The sequence below is a fragment of the Oryza brachyantha genome, chromosome 5 (assembly GCF_000231095.2).
Source record: "Oryza brachyantha chromosome 5, ObraRS2, whole genome shotgun sequence".
NCBI lineage: Eukaryota > Viridiplantae > Streptophyta > Magnoliopsida > Poales > Poaceae > Oryza > Oryza brachyantha.
The window spans coordinates 12,376,504-12,399,244 of record NC_023167.2 but is presented as its reverse complement, the minus strand read 5'-3'; the positions used below and the strand labels follow the sequence as shown (position 1 = coordinate 12,399,244).

The window sequence follows — 22,741 nt, the reverse complement described above, 5'->3', positions numbered from 1 at the left end:
GGCCTTGGGGGGGTTTGGGTCTTTCGAGGTGACGTCAGCGCTGACGCCGGAGGGCTATGTGGGCCCGATTGTTCATGGGCCAGTTTGCGTGGCCTGTTAAACAGAGGGCCCATAGGCCCAGATCCAAGATACTTATATGGGCCTGCATGATTCGTCTTGGATGCGTTTTGTTTGGATCCATGCTCACCGGTCCCCATCTCGTAGTGATTACAATTTACACGCAGCAAACCCCTTCAAAAAGGGAAAAAAAGATCTCGTGACAAAGACTGATCTGGCATCGCTCTGCTCCATAATAAGCTCGATCTGATGATGCCAAATCTGTTCGCTTAACAAATGATGAAATAACCATCACACCGGATCTCGTGTCATCATTACAGTTTGGTGATGGCGGGACAAACCCAGCAACTCTTTAATTAGACAGCTCCTGAGAAAGGACTCATTTATTGTCTTTTTTTCCATCTTATCTTATTATACATGAATATGAATACTACTATAACATATATGATTTTTCGTACAAAAGAACAAGGAATCGTCGTACAGCTGTCCCTAAATATATAACCCGTACGTACTAGTACGTGAGTTTCGTACAATTGTCTGCAATTTGCAAGGATAACTTGCAAGGTGAGCTTGATGGAGAGGGTGACATGGTGGCACCGTTCTATACAGCAGGGGGAGTAGCGCCTGCAGCGATCTCCATCCGACCGATCGAGCAGCTTGACACGAGAGCAAGCAATTAAGCTGGTCATCTATCTCTTCTTCCCCACCTGCAAGCCTGGCTCAAGTAGTACTCCAGGCTAGCGATCGACGAGAGACGTGTACAGGAGATAGCCGCTACAGCATATGATCATATATATAAATGCAGCCGGTTTAATCCAGGGGGCCGTGCATGATGCACCGCGTTTCCAGCGCGGCGCCGCCGTTGGAGGATCCCCTGCCCGGGCTCATCATGTAGACGGCGTGGTGGTGCGCGGGCCGCAGCGGCGTGGAGGTGCAGGACATGAGCGGGGTCTTCACGATGGGGATCAGCGACTGCACCACGTCCGTCATCAGCGGCCGGTAGTCCGCCTTCGTCTGTATGCACATCGCGGTGATCGCGGCCACCTGCAGTTTGCAGAAGAGAGCAACGTTAATTTCCATGTCGTTAATTTGCTTTGTCTGGTGAGATTTGCTTCGGTCTAACAAAAACTAACAAAAAATATACCTCGTAGTACCAAATTGTTTTTTATTGTTGTATTTAACAGCGCACATCCTACTCAGCTAGATTCAATGATGAGAAACGATTTAATACCGAAGTATGTAGAGAAGGTGGATTAGGACGATGTATCCATGTATATGTATATACCTGGATCAGGTCTTTCAAGGAAAACTGGCCTATGAGGGCAGGGTCCACCATCTGCACGAGCTTCTCGCGGTTCGTCAGCCGCGGGAGCGCCTGCATGCGTTTATTGGACATGGCAAAAAGTGAGAGAACTTCGGCGTGTCGTCTGTTGGTCATCCTGATGGGCATGCAAGGCTGATCCTAACGAAGGCAAATGACAGATTCACATGGGAAATTAATGATGGTGTTATAGGGTACTGACCCAAGAGACGAGTACGTGCTGTCCCGGCGGCCGCTTCGTGTCGACGGGCACCCGGCCGGTGAGCAGCTCCAGGAGCACGACGCCGTAGCTGTACACGTCCGACTTGGTCGTCAGCTTCCCCGTCGACGCGTACCTGCAGCGCGCAGTAACGACCGCAGTTTAGCCAAGCACATCGATGAGTTAATAACAGAAGAGAGAGAGAGAGAGAGAGAGAGAGAGAGAGAGAGAGAGAGAGAGAGAGAGAGGATTGGATTCTTGTGGCGTGCGTACTCAGGGGCGAGGTAGCCGGTGGTGCCGAGGACGCGGGTGGTGACCTGGCCGTTGGCCTTGTTGGAGCCGAGCTTGGCCATGCCGAAGTCGGAGACACGGGCGCGGTAGTTGTGGTCGAGGAGGATGTTGCCGCACTTGAAGTCGCGGTGGATCACGGCGGGGGAGCTGTGCTCGTGGAGGAACTCCAGCGCGCGGGCGCAGTCCAGCGCGATGCCCAGCCGCGTCTGCCAGTCCAGCGGCGGCGGCTGCTCCGCCGGCGCCGCCGCGCGGCGGTGGAGGTGGCTCTTGAGGCTGCCGTTGGGCATGAACTCGAACACCAGCAGCCGGTGGCTCTGGTCGGCGCAGTAGCCCAGCAGCCCCACCAGGTACGGCGAGTGCATCCGGCTCAGCAGGTCGACCTGTGTTGCACAGGCGTACGTGTTACTGCAACAACACTAATCACTTGTACTGTGTATCACAGTATCGCCCCCACACACTGCATGCATGCATACATGCATGATACGGCCGATGGATCCATACTGTGCCATCGTGTCGGAATTTTTTTTTTTGTCGTTTCGCTTAATTTGGACAAAAGTGAGCACGAAGCGACGCCCCTGCACTGCACATCGACATACACAGGGTCACAGGGACGTGTCCTCGTCGTCCTCGATCCTCAATGGCTCATCCGTCACATGGATCCAAACGCATAGTATACTGTGCTACGCGTGTACTCACAGTAAAACGAAAGACCACAGTCGAGCGTACATACTAGTATACTACCCCAACCATGATCCATTCTGTGTTGCACTTGACACGGGCGTGGCAGGCTGAACGAGGATGGCCTGGGTTAGGTTATTTACTGCGGGGACATGTCGTACGTGAGGAGCCACCACGGCTCCCGGGACGACGGCCCAGATCGGGCAATTGATCCGATGGACCTGGCGCAGCTGTCAGACGGTCAGGTTCTTAAATGGCGAGACTGATGGATCCTCGGCTTCGTCAACCGACCACAGGCCGGCAGGAAAGCCCACACTCATCTCGTGACCATCATTTCCAAACTCTGCAAGGTCAATTCGATCTGTACGCAAATGTGCAATGCCACTCGCAGGGCTGCAGCGAGAGACATACCCTAGCCCCAACACATCAAACACATCAAACCGCACAACGGCATCGGTCGTCCGTGCCGAGGACATGTAGTAGAGCGTCAGTGGTGTCATGCACTCATGATGCCTTCTTCAAAGTTATAGGATGCCTCAGTAAGAAACAAAAGATGCCTACCTGAGCAGTAATAGCAACACCCCCAATCTGCTCGTCATTAACCCAAAATGTCAGTCCAAAAACGGTTGCCCTATGACACGAGCAAAACTGTCCCATGCAGATTTGAGAGTGACTCTACCTTAGATTAGATTAAGGCTCGCGTGATACTTAACCACTCCTAGCCAGTAAGTCAAAGGGCCGTGTGCATTAGCTACAGGCTATAGCCGCCTGGTGTGCCTTAGCCGATGAGCCAAACACCTCAAAGAACTGTACTGGCGGAGAAACAGCCGCGCGCGGGGCCGATGTGTCAAATATGTGTTAAAAAGTTAACGGTGTCAAATATTTAGGGACGGATAAAGTATGTATGTATATGTATCCTTATACGTATCGCATGCGGCGGAGGCGCGCGCCTGTCTGCGCATTAGATCGGCCCGTCACCCTGCTTGATGACCATGCTTCTGTTTGCTGTAGCCAACGCAAGCGAGCCGAGTATTCTCTCCCTTTCTCTCGAAGTCGGGAGTCGATCGACTGAACGTGGGATCTCACTCTCATCCACATGTCGCACATCCAAATCATGGTTGCAAGGGCTAATGTTTGCAGCCGGTATTCACCAAATTTTTTTTCCGTGCCTCACCTTCCCCCGTGTCGCGGCAAGTTGCGCATGACACGCCAAGGTTAGCCAGCCCGAATATCCTGCGCCGCTGTGCGTCTTCGGCTCATGCGTTCCGTCTCATTCCCCCGGGCACAAGACAGCGCCAACAGTCTGTCACAAACGACCAAAAGGGGGTGGGCACTGTCGCGGAAGGCACTAGCGTCCAGTGGTGATGCTGCTGCTGGTGCTGCACACTGGATTAAGCAACCGGGTGGACGGGCAGGCAGGCAGGCAGGAGGAGCACTTGTTTACGTTTCCAGGTCTCGTACGCTACGTACGCACGAGACACACAGGCATACGTGAACCGTGAACCGTCCAGGGCGGGCTGACGGCAGAGCTAGCCGGCAACAACCGCTGCTGCGTGGGAGCTAGCTACCCGCTCTGATCTGCTGCAGTGCTGCATGCGCGCGGGGCTGGTATTGCGGCTGCCTACAGGTAGCTACGGTTGGTACGAAATTGAAGAAACAAAAGCGGCGGCCGTACGTGCACATGGACGAGACGTGTGTTGATGGGGATGTTCGCTCACTCTCGCGCTCGCGCCCGCGCGTACGTACGTACGGTTGCTTCGCCAGAATGTGATGTTGGTTAATGTTTAAGCTATGGTTGGATGATGCATGGCGGGTGAAGGCTTGCTGGGGCATACCTCGATGCGGAACTCGCGCTCGCCCTCGCGCCGGCCGTCAAGCTGCAGCCGCTTGATGGCGGCCGTGGTGCCGTCGCCGAGCCGGCCGCGGAAGACCACGCCGTACGCGCCGCGGCCCACCACGTTGCACTCGCTGAACCCGTCCGTCGCGCTCTCCAGCTCGCGGTACGTGAACACCTGCGCGCCGCGGTTCCGCGGCTGCACCGAGAACCCGAGCCTCCCGCCGTATATGCACCCTGCACCACACGGACATGGTCAGCGCCTTGTTGCGATCGATGTAATGGTGCATTGGTTGGTGCGGTTGGTTGGTTGGATGGCTGCTTGCCGGGAAAACTTACCAGCGGCGGCGGCGGCGTAGTACCTCGAGTTGTTGTAGCCACGGACGCTGCTGCCGCAGCTGGACGCGGGGGCGCACGGCTTGTCGCCGTTGCAGCTGGCTCCGGCGGCGTCCACCGCCCCGGGCTTCGCCCGGCGCGTCATCACCAGTATGACGGCCACGGCGACGAGCAGCACGAGTCCTATCGCCAGCGCCGAGGCCGGCAGTATGGTGAAGAGCGGGTTCGGGTGCCCGCCGCCACGGGCGTTGTGGTGGTGGAGCTGGCCGGGCGCCGGCCACGGAGTGAACGGCGGCCACGGCGCGAGCCGCGCGTCGACGAGGTCGTCCGCGGCGAAAGGAGAAGGAGCCGCCGGCGAAGGAGGGGACGCCGCCGAAGCATCCGCCATTTTCTCCTTGCCGCGGGAGTGGCCGGAGAAGCCCGCGGGTGGAACAGTGAAGAGTGAGCCGAGATGAGCAGGCGCGCGCAGAAGCGCCAAAATATATAGGAGGAGGGCAGGTGCACGGGAATAAACCCAGAGTATAGTAAGAAATTCTCTGAATCTACTGGAATGTAGCTACCGTGCAATTTACTCCGGCCGATCGAGCTCGCATTCCCTGCACGGTGGGCAACGTGCGCCGTGCAAGAGATATGGGCCGGAGCACTAGAGCAAGCAGTGTAATACCCATAATTAACGTCCCAGCTGCAGCTAACGGCTTTGAGCTCTCTGCCTCTGCTGCTAGTAGTAGCTCGCCCTATCTGCTCCCCCCGACGAGTTGGCAAGTGGCGGCACTGGCGTTGGCACACCGGCGCACACAAGAGATGATTGTAATTGGAATTTTCTATAAAAAACCAAATAGCATATTTATAAATAAAAAATAATTTATAAATAAAAATTATATATATATATTACCTTTAGATATCTAAAAACTAAAACTGAAAAAATAAACATCGGTAAAAAACCTCTAAAATAAACTTTAAATTTATGATTAAAAATTTAAATTTTAAACTTACGAATATCAACACAAACTAAAAGGTGGGTGCGCCACTCCCGGTGCCATGGATGTGACATGTCGATTGGTAGGATACGTTATTCTTGTCCGGTTTTAGTAGTCTACGCATAACGTGATGTCTTCTTTTAGACAAGAACCGTAGCATACGCATTGTAAGTTTGCGAGCAATGATAAGTGGGCCTTCCTGTGCGAGGGACCACGCAGTGCGCCTACGCTAACTCGGTAAAACCGCACGTACGCAGCTGTATCTTCTTTCTGACAGTAGATGCGATGCGAGTGGCCGCCGGCAACTGCGTTACGGCAGGTGACGGGTGACGGCGCAGTTAGAGCAAGGCTAATAAAGGCTAATAATATAGTTAACAAGTTGACTATAAAATTTTTTATAGTCTTCTTATAGTCCACTTATATAATAGTTAGCTATTTATCTTTAATGCAAGACCCACATGTCTCTCACATAGTGTCTTGTTCCTGTGCCTGAGTTGGCTATAAGCTTATAGCCAGCTTCTTCTTTCTCCTCTTTTCTCTCTTCCACATCAGCATTTAGCTGGCTTATAGCTTGCTATTATACTCGCTCTTACACGAGCAGCGGCAGCGTGACCAGGGAAGTCGGTCAACCGGGGTGAGAAGAAACGCGCGCAGAGGGGGGAAAAAGAAATATGAGACGCGAGGCGGGGCCGCGACGGGCAAGCCGCCAAAAGGGGGCGGACTCACATGCGGTGCGGCGTGTGCGCGCGGGGGGGTGAAGCGCAGCCGGCCGGCCGGCCGGGCTGGCCACCGTTCCGCGCTCGTGACCGCCATTTTGTTTGCGCTCCCACTGTCCCACACCAAACTCCCCACCGGGCCGGGTAGCTAGGCTATACATGCGCATGAATTAGTCGCTGCAGCCGTCTCGCGCTCAGATCTACTGCAGCGGCAGTAACCTACACACGCATGATCAGGGCGACGCGTCTTGGTGGGTACTGTTACTGTACAAGCGGACACTGGAATGGCAGGGCCAAGTATAGTTGTTTTCTTTTTCCAGGTGGAAGATGAAAAGTAAACAATTATCAGATTTTTTTATAGTTATTTAGTGGTGTATATGATAAAGTCAAAATTTATTTTTAAAAGATGAGATGATGAAGTTATATATAGCTGTATTTTAGAGAAAATACACCGTTTAACTGTTTAAGAATCATTCGCATAAAAACGAAAGAACGATACGATAATGACTAGTTAGTGGAAAGAACGCAGCTTTTGTACAGAAAACGCACAGTAAATGATGGCGTCCGTACGCAGGCAGATCGATCTCTTCGCTTTTTGGGTGGATCTACGCTGAAGGTAAGAAGGAAGAATTCAATGATGGGCTATCGATTTAATCAGTGGTGAAGAAGTTAAGTGTCACGCAACAAGGCATACGTACTGGGGGTTGGGGGAGGGACACCAGAGATTTGTGTGCCGCGTGGTGGGTTAGTAATGTTAGTATATGCAACTTCTAGTTCGGATATTACTGAATGAAGGTTGGAGCCCCACGCAGCCATATGCATCGATTAAATACCGTCTTTTCCAAATGAAGAGTTAATATTTGTTTGTGTAGTGGTTATGGAAATGTTTCCACATTGATGGTTTGTCACGAATACTAGATTCAACGAACGGAGTAATAAGTGATTTCATATTTACGAGCAAGAGCTATGTAATAACTGATGATGTTATATATATTAGGGTAATTTACAAACACTTCACTAGGGTCGTTGGTTATGTTAGATCTGCTTTTTGTCGTATGTTATATTATTAATTCAAAGTCACAAATATATCATTACACTTTTAAAATTCAACACTTGTACTAAATTAAAATGCAACATTGAACCACATAAACAATCCTAGGCCGAGACGCCCATGCATTATATTCTCTTCTCTAATATTATCAACTATTTCATCTGTCATACTTAACAGCGCCATCTTCTAAGTAGTTGACATCTGGCGAAGATGGCGAAGACGCTGATGACGGCGTCGATGGTGACAACGAGCTGACTATCGACACTGGGATTGAGCGATTAAACATTTTTTATTAAACGTTTAGGATTTTTTTTCATGAAAAATTATTATTATTATTGGCGGTGGATGGTACGGAACGCCTGCAAAAATACATATTCGTCCGTGGTCGATGGGGTGCATCGCAGCATCGGTGGTAAAGATGTGCTTTATATTCACATGCGATCTGTTGCCTTCGACTGCCACTTCCGCTTGTAAAACTGTGTTTTGACTATGCGTAAAAACTGTTTGCAGAGCAGTGGTTGGCCAGACAGCGCACTGACTTTTCTTGACATGCCATCGAATCAAATGGCATTCTTGATTTTTCATTTTCGTTGTTATTTATGTTGTTCTACCAGGTTGATTAGAAAAATTGTGCACACACAAATTGAAAAACTAATGCCATGAACGATCATTGAGATCCTTTGACAGTCGACTGCAGATTTTCTTGTCACTGACATGTGGGCCCAGCAACTCCTTAGACCCATATGTCAACGACGACTGCACGGGAAAATCGACTGTGGAGGATCCGTTCCTCATGGCATGACACCATGGTGTAGGCTACAGTTATAGCGGAAAATTTTTGTGTTCTTATAAGACTTGAACTCCTCGTGGAGTCGTGGGATAGTTACGAACCAACACAAAGTTTTTATCTAACAAATAACGCAGCCTCACGAATGATTTGAAAAGTCCAAATCAGTGAATAATTGGTTCATGCCCATAGGTGAGGTGGTATTTAGACACCGTTTTTTCAAACTAACCCCTATTCAGGCATTCAGCTGCTCAGCCATGCTCAGGTTGAGTGTCTAGTGTTTCTTCTGGAGGACTTATATGGTTGTGTTCTTTTTACTCATGGAAAGATGAAGATGAAAATATCTTATTTTTAATAACTATTTAATAATATAAAAAGCTACTCTCTAAAAGATGAGCTGATGAAATTCTATATATAAACTTTTTTTAAAAAAAATACACCATTTAGTTGTTTGGGAAGGTGCGCGCGCAAAAACCGAGGAATAATCTAGCCCGAAGAACGCAATCATAATATAATGGCTGAACCACTAACCACTACTCGATAATATGGTTTTAGCTATGATGTTTTTGAATATATGAATTCTAGTATATAAGTGTTTTTTAGGAAATCAAAGATAAAAAAAAACCCCAAGAGTTGCTTAAAATATCTAAACGAGATTGGGAGCTTCCAATTCCAACCCCAATCCAGACTCTACATATCCCAAAGCTGTCCCAAGGAATGCTACAAGTTTTAAAGTCAAATAAGCTTTCAATTATGGAAATAAACCAACTTATTATTTACTCTTAAGGTTTAATATTACATTAGTTGTCATTTTTCCTACATCTCTTTATTAACGCTAAAATTTGGTATGTGCCTCTAGTGGATCCAATTAAGAAAAGAAGCCAATCGATGTATGGAAAGACCAAATTTAAAAGGAAATGAGAATACCATGTCAAGAGAGTTTTTATCCTTTCTTCAAATATCTCTTGTAATTAGACCTAACTAGTTATTTTTCTTTTCTTGTTAGAAAAGTCTTATGTCATATTCAAGCTCAACTTTTAGAACTGAAGGGTATAAACATGTGCCTGAGGCCATGTAAATAATCTAATTAGATCAATACAATTCCAACACATCCCTGCCCTTAGAAGTAATTTTTCGACTAAGCGGCCTCTCGACTGGGCTACATCGGTTAGATCTGACCTCTGGTACGTGAGTTTGTTATCATCGCCATGGTAGCTGCATCGACTAGATTAGGACTTTCTCGGTTCAGTCTGATATTTTGATATGGTTTTATGGCTCAAAACTTGTATTATTGTTACTGACTATATCAATTCGGTTCTAAGTTATTCTGGTATATTGCGTTGATCTGGTCGGCCACTTTGAGTGATTCATCTTGACTTAATATTTGTTGTTTGATATCTTCAATCTCATACTGTCTCGGTTAGGTTCGATCTACTAGATTATGTTTATCAAATAGTTTATATCAAGTTGATTTATCTTGCTCACTATTTTATCGAAGTTCTAGCCGATAAGTTATCAACCACTGACTCATTACATTTATAGTCTATCTAGGTTTGCTAGTCGGTCAATCTATCTTTTGTTAATTGTGATATTATGTTGCATTGATTCGATCCGACATATAAAGGTCATCCGTACTAAGCTAAATTAGATAGATTTATGTTTGTTATTGTCTGGTGGTAGCCTTCGGCTAATAGGCTCCTTGTTGATAATCAATTTTGATCTATTTAGTATCTAATCTGACATTGCTAGGTGTCATATGATGTTGCATCGGTTTGGTTTGACCTAATAAGATTACTCATAGTAAGCTATGTTAGATATTTTATAGTTCTTGATCAATCATTAGTTGGTTGTAGCCGATGATACTTGCCAGTCTGCATACTTGTTGCTTGTGTATCAATAATATACCCGATTGTCTTACTATAACGCTTCTACACCAATCGGTTGGTCTTAATATCTCATCAATCTGGTGGTCTTAGCGAATCTTGTCATCCTATCGGTTGTTTGATATAATTCTATCTTCCTTGTCATTTGACTGGCACGCACCAAACCTGATTTGATAAGACCTGCACTCGAGTTAAGAAAATCTCCTCAGCCTTTGCATGTTGTGCAAATTTCGCGTCAACGCTCCTATAAATAAGTCTACATGTGAGGCCACGTCATAAAAAATTGACAATTTCTCTTGAGATATTTACTCAAATTATTGGTTTTGCTTAATACACGATTTGTCATCTAGTGTTAAAAAAAGATAAGTTATCTGGGAACGTCATGCCGAAAAAATGACCTACAATAAATTTGTAGTTACACTAATATTGTGTACTTTTGTTGGTAAAAGTAGAGGATTATCTTTTATATAGCTATTTAATGATACAAATGATGCAATTAATCATTACAAAGTTGAAACCCTAGCGTAGAAAAGTGAAATGATGAATTTCTATAGACAAACTTAAAAAACAGATTGTTTTTAAGTTTGTAAAACGTGTACATAAAAGCTGAGGACAAGCTAACAATAAGTTTGATTCTAGTTTCCAAAGAGATGTCCTCTGGTATACCTTTTCTCTCAAAACCAATACACATCGTTGCAAAAAAAAATCTAAAGAAAATTATAATGTAGAAGAATGACATCTATTATTCCACCAAAATTCAAGTGCTACCCTGACCTACGCTGCTACGCATTGAGAAAAAAAAACACAAATTGGGTGTGAATAATATAAATATAGTTTATGCACTGGATTTATCTTTTTTTATTTCTTGATGTATAAGCTGAGTATACACTTAATAACTTGAGTACTTCATATACTCTCTCTGGTTGGTCTCCAGACAACAAAAGCATACGAAATCACTCACTAACTTGATGTCCTACATCTCATATAAAAGTGACCGAAGGAGTAATTAACTCGCCAATATCCCAACCAGATCGAGAATCCAACCTGAGGAGTGATGCGCCGGATCGATTGTGTGTTTGCATTTTATCGAACTGGCTAAAATTCACGACTGAAAAATGACAGGCATGTGCTCCCTATATAGCATATGGCATTCATTCTCCCCGCGTATGTGGTTAGACCATAAATACAACATTATGCATTGGCATGCACAACATTATGCATTGATATGCACCACAACTAAAATTTTTGTGATATGTTAAACTAAAATCAAGCCCCAAAATTATTATATCAGGTCCTTTCAAACTGCTACAAGTCTTAGAGCATCTACGACAAAGTCAAAAATCAAGCCCAAAATTATTATGTCAAAGGGTTGTCCCAAAATAATTCTCTCCCTAAATATTCCCCAACTCCAATGGCCTCCTATTTTATTGGTTTTGAGTAATTGAGAACACAAAAAATCTCTAAATCTGGCTCAGTGTTAGGAGCAAAGTAAAATTAGGAGCATGTATTGAATACTATTGGAGATTGATTTTTTAGACTTGTTTTTCCAAAATAAATTTTAAGGTAGATATTGGACACAGTTGAACACACAGCTCTTACCTCTCTTAACTTGTGGGTTTGTAAAAATAATATTCTTCAACTATAAAACTAATAGAGTAGAATACATGGCCGGTCCTTCGCGGTACTATTTAGGTTCATGAACTTAGAAGATGCATGTTTAGGTCCATAAAGTTGCTTTAATGTACCATCCAGGTCCATAAACTTGTTTTAATATATCATCCAGGTCGATGAACTCGTTTTAATATACAATCCAGGTCTATGGTTTTAGACATTAAAACAAGTTCATGAAGCTAAACGTGTATTTTCTAAATTTATGGACCTAAGTGGTACCGCACCACAAGTTTATGGACCGGCCACGTACTTTACTCAAACTAATATTTTACTCCCATCAAACTATCGAAACCAACCAAAATACCCCAAGGCCAATATAACCCGGTTTTATTGTTGTTCATACATACAAATATATATTTATTTACTCACATTTAATTACTTTTTACATCTCTGACTAACTATGTATCATACAAATAAAAAAGAATATACCAATTGATTTGGACATGACAAAAAAAAGAAAGCCGCCACTAAAACCAAAATGCATTGTCTTTACGGGCATTTAGCTGGTTTTGCTGTCTGAGGTGTATAAAATATTTGTCATAAATAAGGGATTTCTTACACAAGCATGATAATTAAGCGGTGTGATATGAACTTATCCGTATCTCAAGTAGACCATGGCCAATAGGTGTCTACAAATAAAACTATCATTTCACGCTAAATGCTCCCTGATAATGTTGGAATTCTGTATAACTTTATAGGAATCAGTTAAAAATCTAAAATTACTCTAAAATGATAGTTTCATATTATAAGACTTTTTAGTCTTGTCTAAATTCATCAATGAATATATATATAGACAGATTCATTGACATCCATATAAATCTAGTCAAGACTAGAATATCTTATATTATGAAATGAAGGGAGTACGATGTAAAGGAAAAAAATGAAAAAAAATAAAGATACGGTATTGGTTGCATAGACACGAGAATGCAATCCTACGTGAATACAGGTGACATGGGGAGAAACATAGAATGAATATATGGTAAAAAGTTGGGACTATCGTTGCTGGAGTATTCAGCAATAGGTTTTGTGATTTCAACTCACCATATTTTCCATGTTAAAATTACTTCAAATAAAACAAGTTAAGAAAACAAACATTTTTTGGTTATTTTTTGAACCTTTTTAATTTTAAGACTAAACCTTTAAAAAAACTTACTCGTTTTGTCCCAAAAAATGAATCTATTACTAAACGTGACACACTCTAGCATAACGAACTTAGACCCAGAGAAATAGCCACATTCATAGTGCTGAGATGTACCACGTCTAATAATATAGGATGACATTTATATGATAGAGTGACTATGTTAAGAACTAAACCTTTTCGATCCGACATAGTCACATTATTCAGAAGTGAGAATAATGCGATAGAGTTATTTGGAGTTGGCACAACATAGCAACTACTCCGGACATATCCGGACGTAATGTTATTATTTGTCTACACGACACATTTTATAAAGATTAAGATAAGTTTTAGAATATTTTAAGTTTAAAATTAAAAAATAGAAAGCTTCAAAAGATAATAAAAATCGAGAAAAGTTATATACTGGGGTATTCCGTGGAAAAAAAGAGCAAAAATTGTCACGGTAAAAACTAATACGAACAGTAAAGTGTTCAATTTTTAACCAATCACGAAATAAATCCCTCCTTCGCTGGGCACAAACACTTTGCTTCCGCCCCCTTTCTTCCCCAACCTCCGACAAGCCCCTCCCATCGCCGTCCATGGAGGCGGAGCAGCAGCAGCAGCCGCCGCATCGCCCGCGCCGCAAGGGGCAGAAGAGGAAGTTGGAGGACGAGGCCGCGGCCTCCGCCTCGGCGGCGGCGGCGGCGGCCGCCGCCGCCACCGCCACCGCCACCCCGTCGTCGCTCGGGAGCGCCGGCGCCGACGACGACAACGAGGAGGAGGAGGACGGCTCGGCCGGGCCGGAGATCTGCTGCCGCCACTCCCAGGCGGCGCTGGTCCGCGAGGTCCGCACGCAGGTCGATGCCCTCCACCGGTGCTTCTCTTGGCGCCACGCGGACCGCGCCGCCGCCAAGCGCGCCACCCACGTCCTCGCGGAGCTCGCGAAGAACGGTAAAATCCCCACCCGAACCCCACGCGCACCGCGCCGATCCGTGGTTTTCCGCGATCGCTCCGGGCCCGTTCACTGCTGAGGCGGATCTGGATGTTGTGTTTTTCTTTCGCAGAGGAGGTTGTGAACGTGATCGTAGAGGGCGGCGCGGTGCCGGCGTTGGTGTGCCACCTGAAGGAGCCCCCTGCCCTGGCGGTGGTGCAGGAGGAGCAGCAGCCTCGGCCGTTCGAGCACGAGGTCGAGAAGGGGGCTGCCTTCGCTCTCGGCCTCCTAGCAGTAAAGGTTCACCGTTCGTTCTGTAGTAGTTTCCCCAATTCCATTCTGATTGATTGAACTACTGTTATTGTTCCCAGCTAAAATCATCCAAATGTCTCATTTCTTAACACAAATTATAGTTGTAGCTTTGGATATGCCACCATCTAGCAAAATTTAACGAGGACAACTATTGTACAAGATACTTAGCAGTTAGCACCTAGTAACTTACTAGTTTTGTGTAAACATGTTTCATGTTCCCTAGCTCCCTTAAGCGATTCATGAAAATTGATGTTTTTGAGCGGACCTCATTAGTATGTTTTTGACCTAAGTTACTATTGAAAAAATTAGTTATTAATTGCTTACTGTTGTTTGCATAACAGCCTGAACATCAACAACTTATAGTTGATGCCGGTGCCTTACCACTGCTGGTGAATCTTCTAAAAAGGCACAAAAATGCTACAAACTTGAGGGCAGTTAACAGTGTTATCAGGAGAGCAGCTGATGCAATCACCAATTTAGCTCATGAAAATAGCAACATCAAAACTTGTGTCAGGTTTTTCTCTATATTTTGTTGATGGTATGATGCTCCTTTAACTGGGATCTTTTGATCACTTAATGATGTTTTTATATGTTTCCTTACTGCAGAATTGAAGGCGGAATTCCACCTCTTGTTGAATTGCTAGAATCACAGGATCTTAAGGTGCAGAGGGCAGCTGCAGGCGCCTTGCGGACGTTGGCTTTCAAAAATGATGAAAACAAAAGCCAGGTGAGATGCCAAAAGTTCAAAATAACGAAGCCCAAATACGATACATTTTAACACCATAGCACCACAGTTGCATCCATATTTACTCATACTTTTCTTTTGTGTAATTCTCCCCTTAATACAGATTGTTGATTGCAATGCATTGCCAACTTTGATCTTAATGCTTCGTTCAGAGGATGCTGCGATTCATTATGAAGCGGTAAGACACTAAGAATTTGTTTTTTTGTGAATTATGAACTGCTCTTCTCTGGTAGAACTCTTTTTTTGTTAAGGTTGATACTGACTGATATGTTGTATTGCTCATGTGGTTAGTGTTGCAAATTTTCTAGTTACGTGCAATCTTGAATCAGCAGTTATCCTAATGCGTTCTAGAACATGGACTTTAAAGGGTTCATTCTCTACAGCCAGGGTTACAAATTTCACTTTGTGTTCTCCCAGAACAATAAAACCCCTGTTTTCTTGTTTGCTGTAGCAATTTTTATTTAAGTTTTTTTTTTGTTGAATTTGATTCAAGTTCTCTACTACTTCAGCCTCCAAACAACATGCAATTATAGTTTAAAATAACATAGGGAGCTGTTAGCTACAGTAATGGTGGAATAGGCAACAAATGTACTGCCGTTTTTTTGAACCCTGTCTACAGAACATTGAATATTGACTACTATGCTTGACTGCATGAAATGGACCTAGTGCATGAACATATTAAAGCGTATAAAGTTGCATGACTTGGACAAAGCATAAACAAGCATGCTTGAAACTTAGCATGAACTTGTTGAACTGAGCCAATTAGGTAATTAGGTAAATCTGCTGGTTTAGTGAAAGTAAAAATACATATTAGGCTGTTGGACTGATAAAACAAATTTTATATCTGCAATTACAGAGGTAAGGAACTAAGGGCATTTACAATGCAATGGCTAGGATGGTATCTATAGAATTAAATGAGTTGTTACACAAGAACTTCTGTTACACAAGATCTACAAATTCAATGACCCATTGACCGTTCCACTGTTTTCGATTTATGACAAGCCAAATACCAGTGCATTGTAATGATTTAGAATAATTATATCAGAGACTCTCAACTTGAAAAACAAATATATAAGGATGAACATCAATCTTCAAATAGTTCTATTACAAACCACATGCGCAAATAATATGATTATCAAGGGAATATTCTTCATTTAGTAAAGACATATACACATGTATCTATGCACAGATCCCATGGTGCTGGTGGTGGGATGGCAGTGCCACCACCACCATGATCACTTGAGCATGGGGCAAAAACATCAATTACCGCTAACAGCCTAATAGATGCTAGTTATACACGTCATGGATTTAGTACATAGAACAAGTAAATTGCATGGGAATGGTCTCTGCACTTTCTCCTACCTTTCTCCAAATATTTCTATCAGTATTATGTATATTGGCTTTCTCACCGTGCAATACTTCCTATCTGTATGAAGTATTTTACCGAATATTGATCCAACAAGCATTACAGCCATCTTGCATGTCTTCTGTTTTTGAGCTTTCCTATAGTGCATGCCAATAAATACTCTGTTGACATATTTTACTGAATATTGATCCAACAAGCATTACAGCCATCTTGCATGCCTTCTGTTTTTGAGCTTTCTTATAGTGCATGCCAATAAATACTCTGTTCACATGTCAGGTTGGCGTCATCGGAAATTTGGTTCATTCATCCCCAAATATCAAAAAAGAGGTTCTCAATGCAGGGGCCCTGCAACCTGTAATTGGGTTATTAAGGTATGATCATCGCATGTAGTTTAGGATCATAGTTTTAAACTGTTCTTGGAAATAATTGAATGCATAAATCATATTGTATATATTTGTTGAATCCTACTCCTGATGGTTCAAACATAGTAGTATAATTTTTAGCCCTGTATGATAAGTTTTAACATTCCCAATTACTATGGTAATAACTGTTTGCTTGGTTGAATACTCCATATGTTTGATGGGTGTGAAGATCCTATTGTACACATGTTTCTGGATGGTGGTTAACTTTACGCCTTTACCACTTTAAATTCAGGATATTAAGTTAGCTAACATCTTATGATTGTTCATTTTGCAGTTCCTGTTGTACGGAGAGTCAAAGAGAGGCTGCTTTGTTGCTAGGGCAGTTTGCTTCGGCTGATTCTGATTGCAAGGTACCTGATGATTCTTCAATTTCCATTCATTTTTAGCTGGCTCGCTGTTTCTAATTCTTTTATGACAAGTTACTGCAGTAAACTTAAATTGTGTTTCTATTGATACAATATTCTGGTGTGAGATACGTCACTATTGTATTGTGTTTTTGTACTTGCTAAACATTTTATGTGTATGACAGAATGCTCAAGCATGGAATTCTAGAATATATGAATCAAAACAAGTTCATTTTTTTTTCTTACCTTTTTGTTGTTAAACACCCTGTGCATGTGTATTATTCACAGGTCCATATTGTGCAAAGAGGTGCAGTCCGACCTCTAATTGAAATGCTACAGTCAGCAGATGTCCAACTCAGAGAAATGTCTGCTTTTGCCCTTGGGAGGCTTGCCCAGGTTTAATTTAATTCCTTTTTTATTTAGTGATGCAAACATTACTTTGTTCCTCTAAATTTCTGTGTGCATGGAAGTTGTATGTTAAGACACAAATATAATAATATACAGTTTGTCAAAAATTATAATGGGTCTTCACTCTTGAATGAATTGACTTAGGCTCCTTACTATGTGTGTTTTTTTTCGTTATTCATTGGCACAGTGGCGACTTAACAACAGTTTAGGTATAATAGAGTAGGAATAACTGAAGTATCCTAGCTTATTCTCCATTTAGACAAACTTTTCATACTAACTTTTGAGCACCTGAGCAGTTGAGCAATGTTCATTGCGCATGCTGGTGCTTTTTGTCTGATTCTCTTTCTCCCACTGTATCCAATATCCTTTGAGGAGTAACACTGGATAGTTTATAGATCTGAATCTGTGCATATAGGAGTCTTTGGTCGGAGAAAAATACCCTGTTTTGTCATTAACTGATTTTTTGCAGAGCAGTGGCTTGAGCCTTGGAAGTCACTGATGCAAATGCATCTGTAGAACTTTAAGAGATAATTTCTATCACCTGATTATTTAACTATATTAATGCAAGGGATAATCCACAAGCATCATATTAACATCTTAGGTGATGACACTAACATATATTGGTCTTCCGTAAGACAAAAGAACCATATATACCCACAACTGCTTCATGTGTTATGCACCAGTTGAGACATGCCCAAATGTTCATTAATGTACCATGTTGATATATTATTCTTTTGCCTATCAATTCTTTCCTGTTCTCGACAGAGCACATTCTGTATATTAGTGATGAAGTCCAGATATCTGAGACATAAGCCTATTTATTTTCTTCTCAAATCCCTAGTATACAAAGATATTAGTGTAAAATGCTCCAGTCAATTCACAGAGTTCATTTGTTTCCCAGGACACACATAACCAAGCAGGCATTGCATATAATGGTGGTTTGTTGCCTCTACTAAAGCTTCTAGACTCAAAAAATGGGTCTCTGCAACATAATGCAGCATTTGCCCTTTACGGAGTTGCTGACAATGAGGTAATTCATGATTATTAAAGCAAATGGTAATCTATTTGTGGATAGCTTGTTTCCCACCAGTAGGTCAATGGTTTGATTTCTGAATAGGGAATGATCTCTCTTCACTTTTCTTTTCAAAATAAATGATTATACTCTTCTTGTTGTAGGACTATGTGTCTGACTTCATTAAAGTGGGAGGCATACAAAAGTTGCAAGATGGAGAATTTATTGTGCAGGTATGCAGGCCATCGTATTATTGTTCGGTCACTTTCATTGAACTGAGTTTAATTAAGACATCTTAAATTTCAGGCCACAAAGGATTGTGTAGCCAAGACCCTGAAGAGGTTAGAAGAGAAGATAAATGGCCGAGTAAGCTGCGCTCAGTGCTCACCAGATTTTGCTTTTCCTTTGTTTGCATGTAGTTCATTTTGCTCCTGTATGATCGCAGGTGTTAAAGCACTTGCTTTACATGATGAGAGTAGGAGAAAAATGTGTGCAGAGGCGTGTTGCTCTGGCCCTTGCACACCTCTGTGCGCCTGAAGATCAAAGAACAATTTTTATTGATAATAACGGTATAAGAAATTCTAAATGCACCAAAATGTGCTCCTTTTTATTTCTTTTATGTTATATTTATCATTGACTATATTGTGGATTATTTCAGGTCTTGAATTGCTTCTTGATCTTCTGGTTTCGGTAAGCCTGAAGCATCAGCTAGATGGTTCAGTAGCACTATACAAATTGGCCAATAAAGCTGCAGCACTTTCTCCCATGGATGCTGCACCTCCATCTCCAACACCACAGGTAGAATTTTGGTTTTTAATTCAATCCAACCTTTCCATATTTATGACAAAGGCTTTATAGAGTTGATTGTGGTGCAATATCCAAATAGTTTTCACTGTGATATGAACTGAACTACAATGTGGATAGCTCAGATGTTGATTTTGATTTGTATAATCAATGTGCTAAAGGGAATTTGTTAGAAATGAACAAAAGAGTACATGTTTGGGGGGGAATTTATGTAATTCAACAAAACCAGCTAAATGTTGCCTGACAATATGGTTCAGTTAGTATTTTGACAGGAAACTGGAGGTGGATGTATAATAACTGTACATACACAACACAATTCTTGGTTCTTGCTTAAGTCTTGGACATTCTTGGTTAGACACAGAATGATCTAGAAAAAAATGTTGCAGTACTGTAAACGTGTGAATTGTGTGATAGTTGTAGAAAACTGTTGCAAAATATTTCTAAAGGGGCAAATTTTGTACGTTCATCACAATATTTCATTAAGAAGCTTAGGATTATGTAGATGTGAAAATTAATAGCTAAAGTTTAATGTTATTTTTAAGTTGAAAAGGAAACATTAGTTACATATCAACTACCAAGTGCGATATGATTGCACTTATATTTTGCTGAGATATATTTGTGTTGCAAAACTATGAACATACTGCAACATTTGAGTTGAACTACCAAACAGTTTTTTTAAAAAAAAATTCCTTATCGTAAGTTAATTTTGTAGCAGTTTATGATTAGCAATTTCATTTGACCTATTGTTATCCTAAGGTTACCAACAATCGAATAATTTGTTTAGACCCATGTGTTATTTGACTCATCCATAGCAGCAGAGCATCACCTCCTACCATCTTGTTCTTGTTGCCTGACGCCCTGACCTTGCCATTCCAAAGGTTTTGATCATGATATTGGTGGTACCATTGTTGCCATGAAATTTCAAAAGTGTAATTTCCCCCATGGCTGATGTGAACTAATACAAATGGTGTTTCATCTCTCGAATTGCATGAAGCTTCGTTGCACTATCACACTCATTTAAAATTTTAAATACTTCTCGTCCTAGTCAGCGTATGCATGATTTCCCATTCATGTATTATAAGATTTGCCCATCAGGTCAGCACAGTTATTCTTTCTAAGAAAGCCAAACATGCATTTCCTTTGTTGGGAATTTGTAGTACAACATTTTAAATAACCTTTTCAGACATGAACAAGGGGCACTAGCAAAATTTGAATTCACTTAGGGAGTATGAATATGCATGTGTGGGTTTCTATGGATTAGAGTGTAGCACACATTAGAATCCAGATATTCTGCCATCTGAATTTATAATGCTTGGTAGTTACCTCATTGGCAGTCCTATTAAGGTGTTAGCTATCTCAGTAAAAAAAAAACCTAATTTATGCAATGCTGGTTTCAAAGATATATTTTGTAGCAATTGTTCCATCCATAATTCTGGCAATCCCTGCTACTTAATAGTTTTTCTTCAATTGTAGGTTTATCTTGGCGAGCAGTATGTGAACAGTTCGACACTTTCAGATGTTACCTTCTTGGTGGAAGGTTGGTACTTTATCTGGAGCCAGCTGTTGTCAGAAAATCACTTTAGATACTCTTGTATTTTTCATTAAATCCATGTAAATCATATTCCTGTTATCTCCAGGGAAGCGCTTTTATGCACATAGAATTGCCTTGCTTGCTTCTTCGGATGCGTTTCGTGCAATGTTTGATGGTGGATATAGGGTGAGTCTTGGCATAACATTTCATTTTCTGGTTGGTAGATGTGGATTTTATTTCTTAGTGGAATAATTCCTGTTGTAGATATTGTTTTCTTTTCATCTTTCAAAGAATCTGAATATATTTTTGTGACTTAAATACTGTTATCTTAATTAGGAAAAGGATGCGAGGGACATAGAAATTCCAAATATCAGATGGAATGTGTTTGAACTCATGATGAGGTACGCAGTGTGGTTGAGCTTTCTTCCTCCGTCATGGATGCTTTTGTTGTTTTTTCGTTTGTAGGCAAATGCCTGTTGAACTAGCGTCTGAAAATCCTATTTGTTTTATGCAGATTTATCTATACAGGATCAGTGGAAGTAACTAGTGATATCTCTCAGGACCTTCTTAGAGCTGCTGATCAGTATCTATTAGAAGGCCTCAAACGTCTGTGTGAATATACAATTGCGCAGGTAAATATGATTGTTGTATGCTCTATGCTAAAAGTGCTGGCTTGATCTGATTTAGTATATCTGCCGCCTTGCAGGATGTGAATGTAGATAACGTTTCTGACATGTATGACTTATCCGAAGCTTTTCATGCAATGTCACTCAGACATACATGCGTCCTATTTATCTTGGAGCAGTTTGAAAAGATCTGCATCAGACCGGGGTATCCTTCCTCCCCTAATGCCTGTTCATAGGACCAAATGCCTCTACCATATCCGACTCACTCTAGGCCACAGAAATCGTTTACCATGTCATTTTACAATGCAGGTCCAGTCAGCTGATCCAGCGTGTCATCCCAGAGCTCCGCAACTTCTTCGCTAAGGCGCTAAGGCCAAGCCACAGGAATGCGCAGCCATGAGCCCCACGTCCACATCCTTGACACCACCACAATCTGACAGCCGCCTCTGAAGATCTTGTACAGCTAAAATTCCTTTTTTCTGGCGTTGGGACATTGGCATTCGATGGTACCAACAACATTGTAACATCCTTCATTCGATTAAACAGTGCCCATCATGGTAAGAGCCATGGCTTAGCCAGCCATGCCTCGGACCAGCCTAGGCTGGGATAGGTTTACTTTGTTTCACCTTCGCATAGTTACCAGAGTTATTTAGGGCCACTTTCCCAGTCCAGAGCAGCTCCGTGTACGCCCGTGTCTGGAGGATGGAGGAGAGGATAAGATCGAGCGGTGTAATAGTGATGTAGTTGCAAGCAGTCTCCTTTGTGTTAACAAATGCAGAAAAGCTAATCAGATTTGGCGTTTTCTCCCAACTTGGCCTGGTCATGGTCCATATGTATACTGATGATGTACATTGCCTGGGATGCATTGCGCTCCAGCCTGACGTCGGTAGACGGGGACAAATACGGGAGCGGGCGCCGCCATCTCGTCAGCGGCTTAATCGGTTGTCTGAGCCCCCACTGAATATTCGGCCGAAGAGTAGCCAGACAACCGAGCATATAATTCAGCAGCTGGTGATGAGTTGCAAACATGTTTGCTTCTGTGTTTTTGTTGGAAACACTCTGACAAAGGGTATATAATAATTTTCAAAACCAGTAAGCGATACTGCAATAAGCAAAGGATTGTCTTGGCCCTTTTTTTTTTTAAAAAAAATGATTGTGTTGGAAGGTGCAGAGTGGGTCGTGTCGTGTTCTCCACTACTGTTTATTATTAGTCGAGGAACTAATAATGGGGCCTTTTCCAGGCTTCCAGCGAAAATTTTGATGAACGGAGCACGAGGTTTTCTAGGTACTACAAATTTTTTATGTTTAACTGGTTTTTGAAA

General features: G+C 42.7%; 2 protein-coding genes across 2 annotated transcripts; one reads left to right on the top strand and one right to left on the bottom strand.

The window, feature by feature from the left end:
• Positions 1-334: 334 nt before the first annotated feature.
• On the bottom strand, positions 335-5,160 carry LOC102719112 (probable serine/threonine-protein kinase PBL7). The gene is made up of 6 exons (XM_040523824.1): positions 4,720-5,160; positions 4,382-4,617; positions 1,851-2,248; positions 1,581-1,713; positions 1,343-1,432; positions 335-1,101 (listed from the first exon to the last, which is right to left on the bottom strand). The coding sequence occupies exons 1-6, from the start codon at positions 5,102-5,104 to the stop codon at positions 868-870; spliced, it is 1,476 nt and encodes a 491-aa protein (XP_040379758.1). The 5' UTR covers positions 5,105-5,160; the 3' UTR covers positions 335-867.
• Positions 5,161-13,466: 8,306 nt separating this feature from the next.
• On the top strand, positions 13,467-22,154 carry LOC102708342 (ARM REPEAT PROTEIN INTERACTING WITH ABF2). Its single transcript, XM_015837105.2, has 19 exons — positions 13,467-13,869; positions 13,983-14,149; positions 14,503-14,675; positions 14,768-14,888; positions 15,010-15,084; positions 16,549-16,643; positions 16,969-17,044; positions 17,327-17,434; positions 18,348-18,476; positions 18,623-18,691; positions 18,765-18,824; positions 18,904-19,027; positions 19,117-19,256; positions 20,736-20,799; positions 20,900-20,979; positions 21,130-21,194; positions 21,308-21,425; positions 21,500-21,624; positions 21,729-22,154. The coding sequence occupies exons 1-19, from the start codon at positions 13,518-13,520 to the stop codon at positions 21,817-21,819; spliced, it is 2,232 nt and encodes a 743-aa protein (XP_015692591.2). The 5' UTR covers positions 13,467-13,517; the 3' UTR covers positions 21,820-22,154.
• Positions 22,155-22,741: the final 587 nt, after the last annotated feature.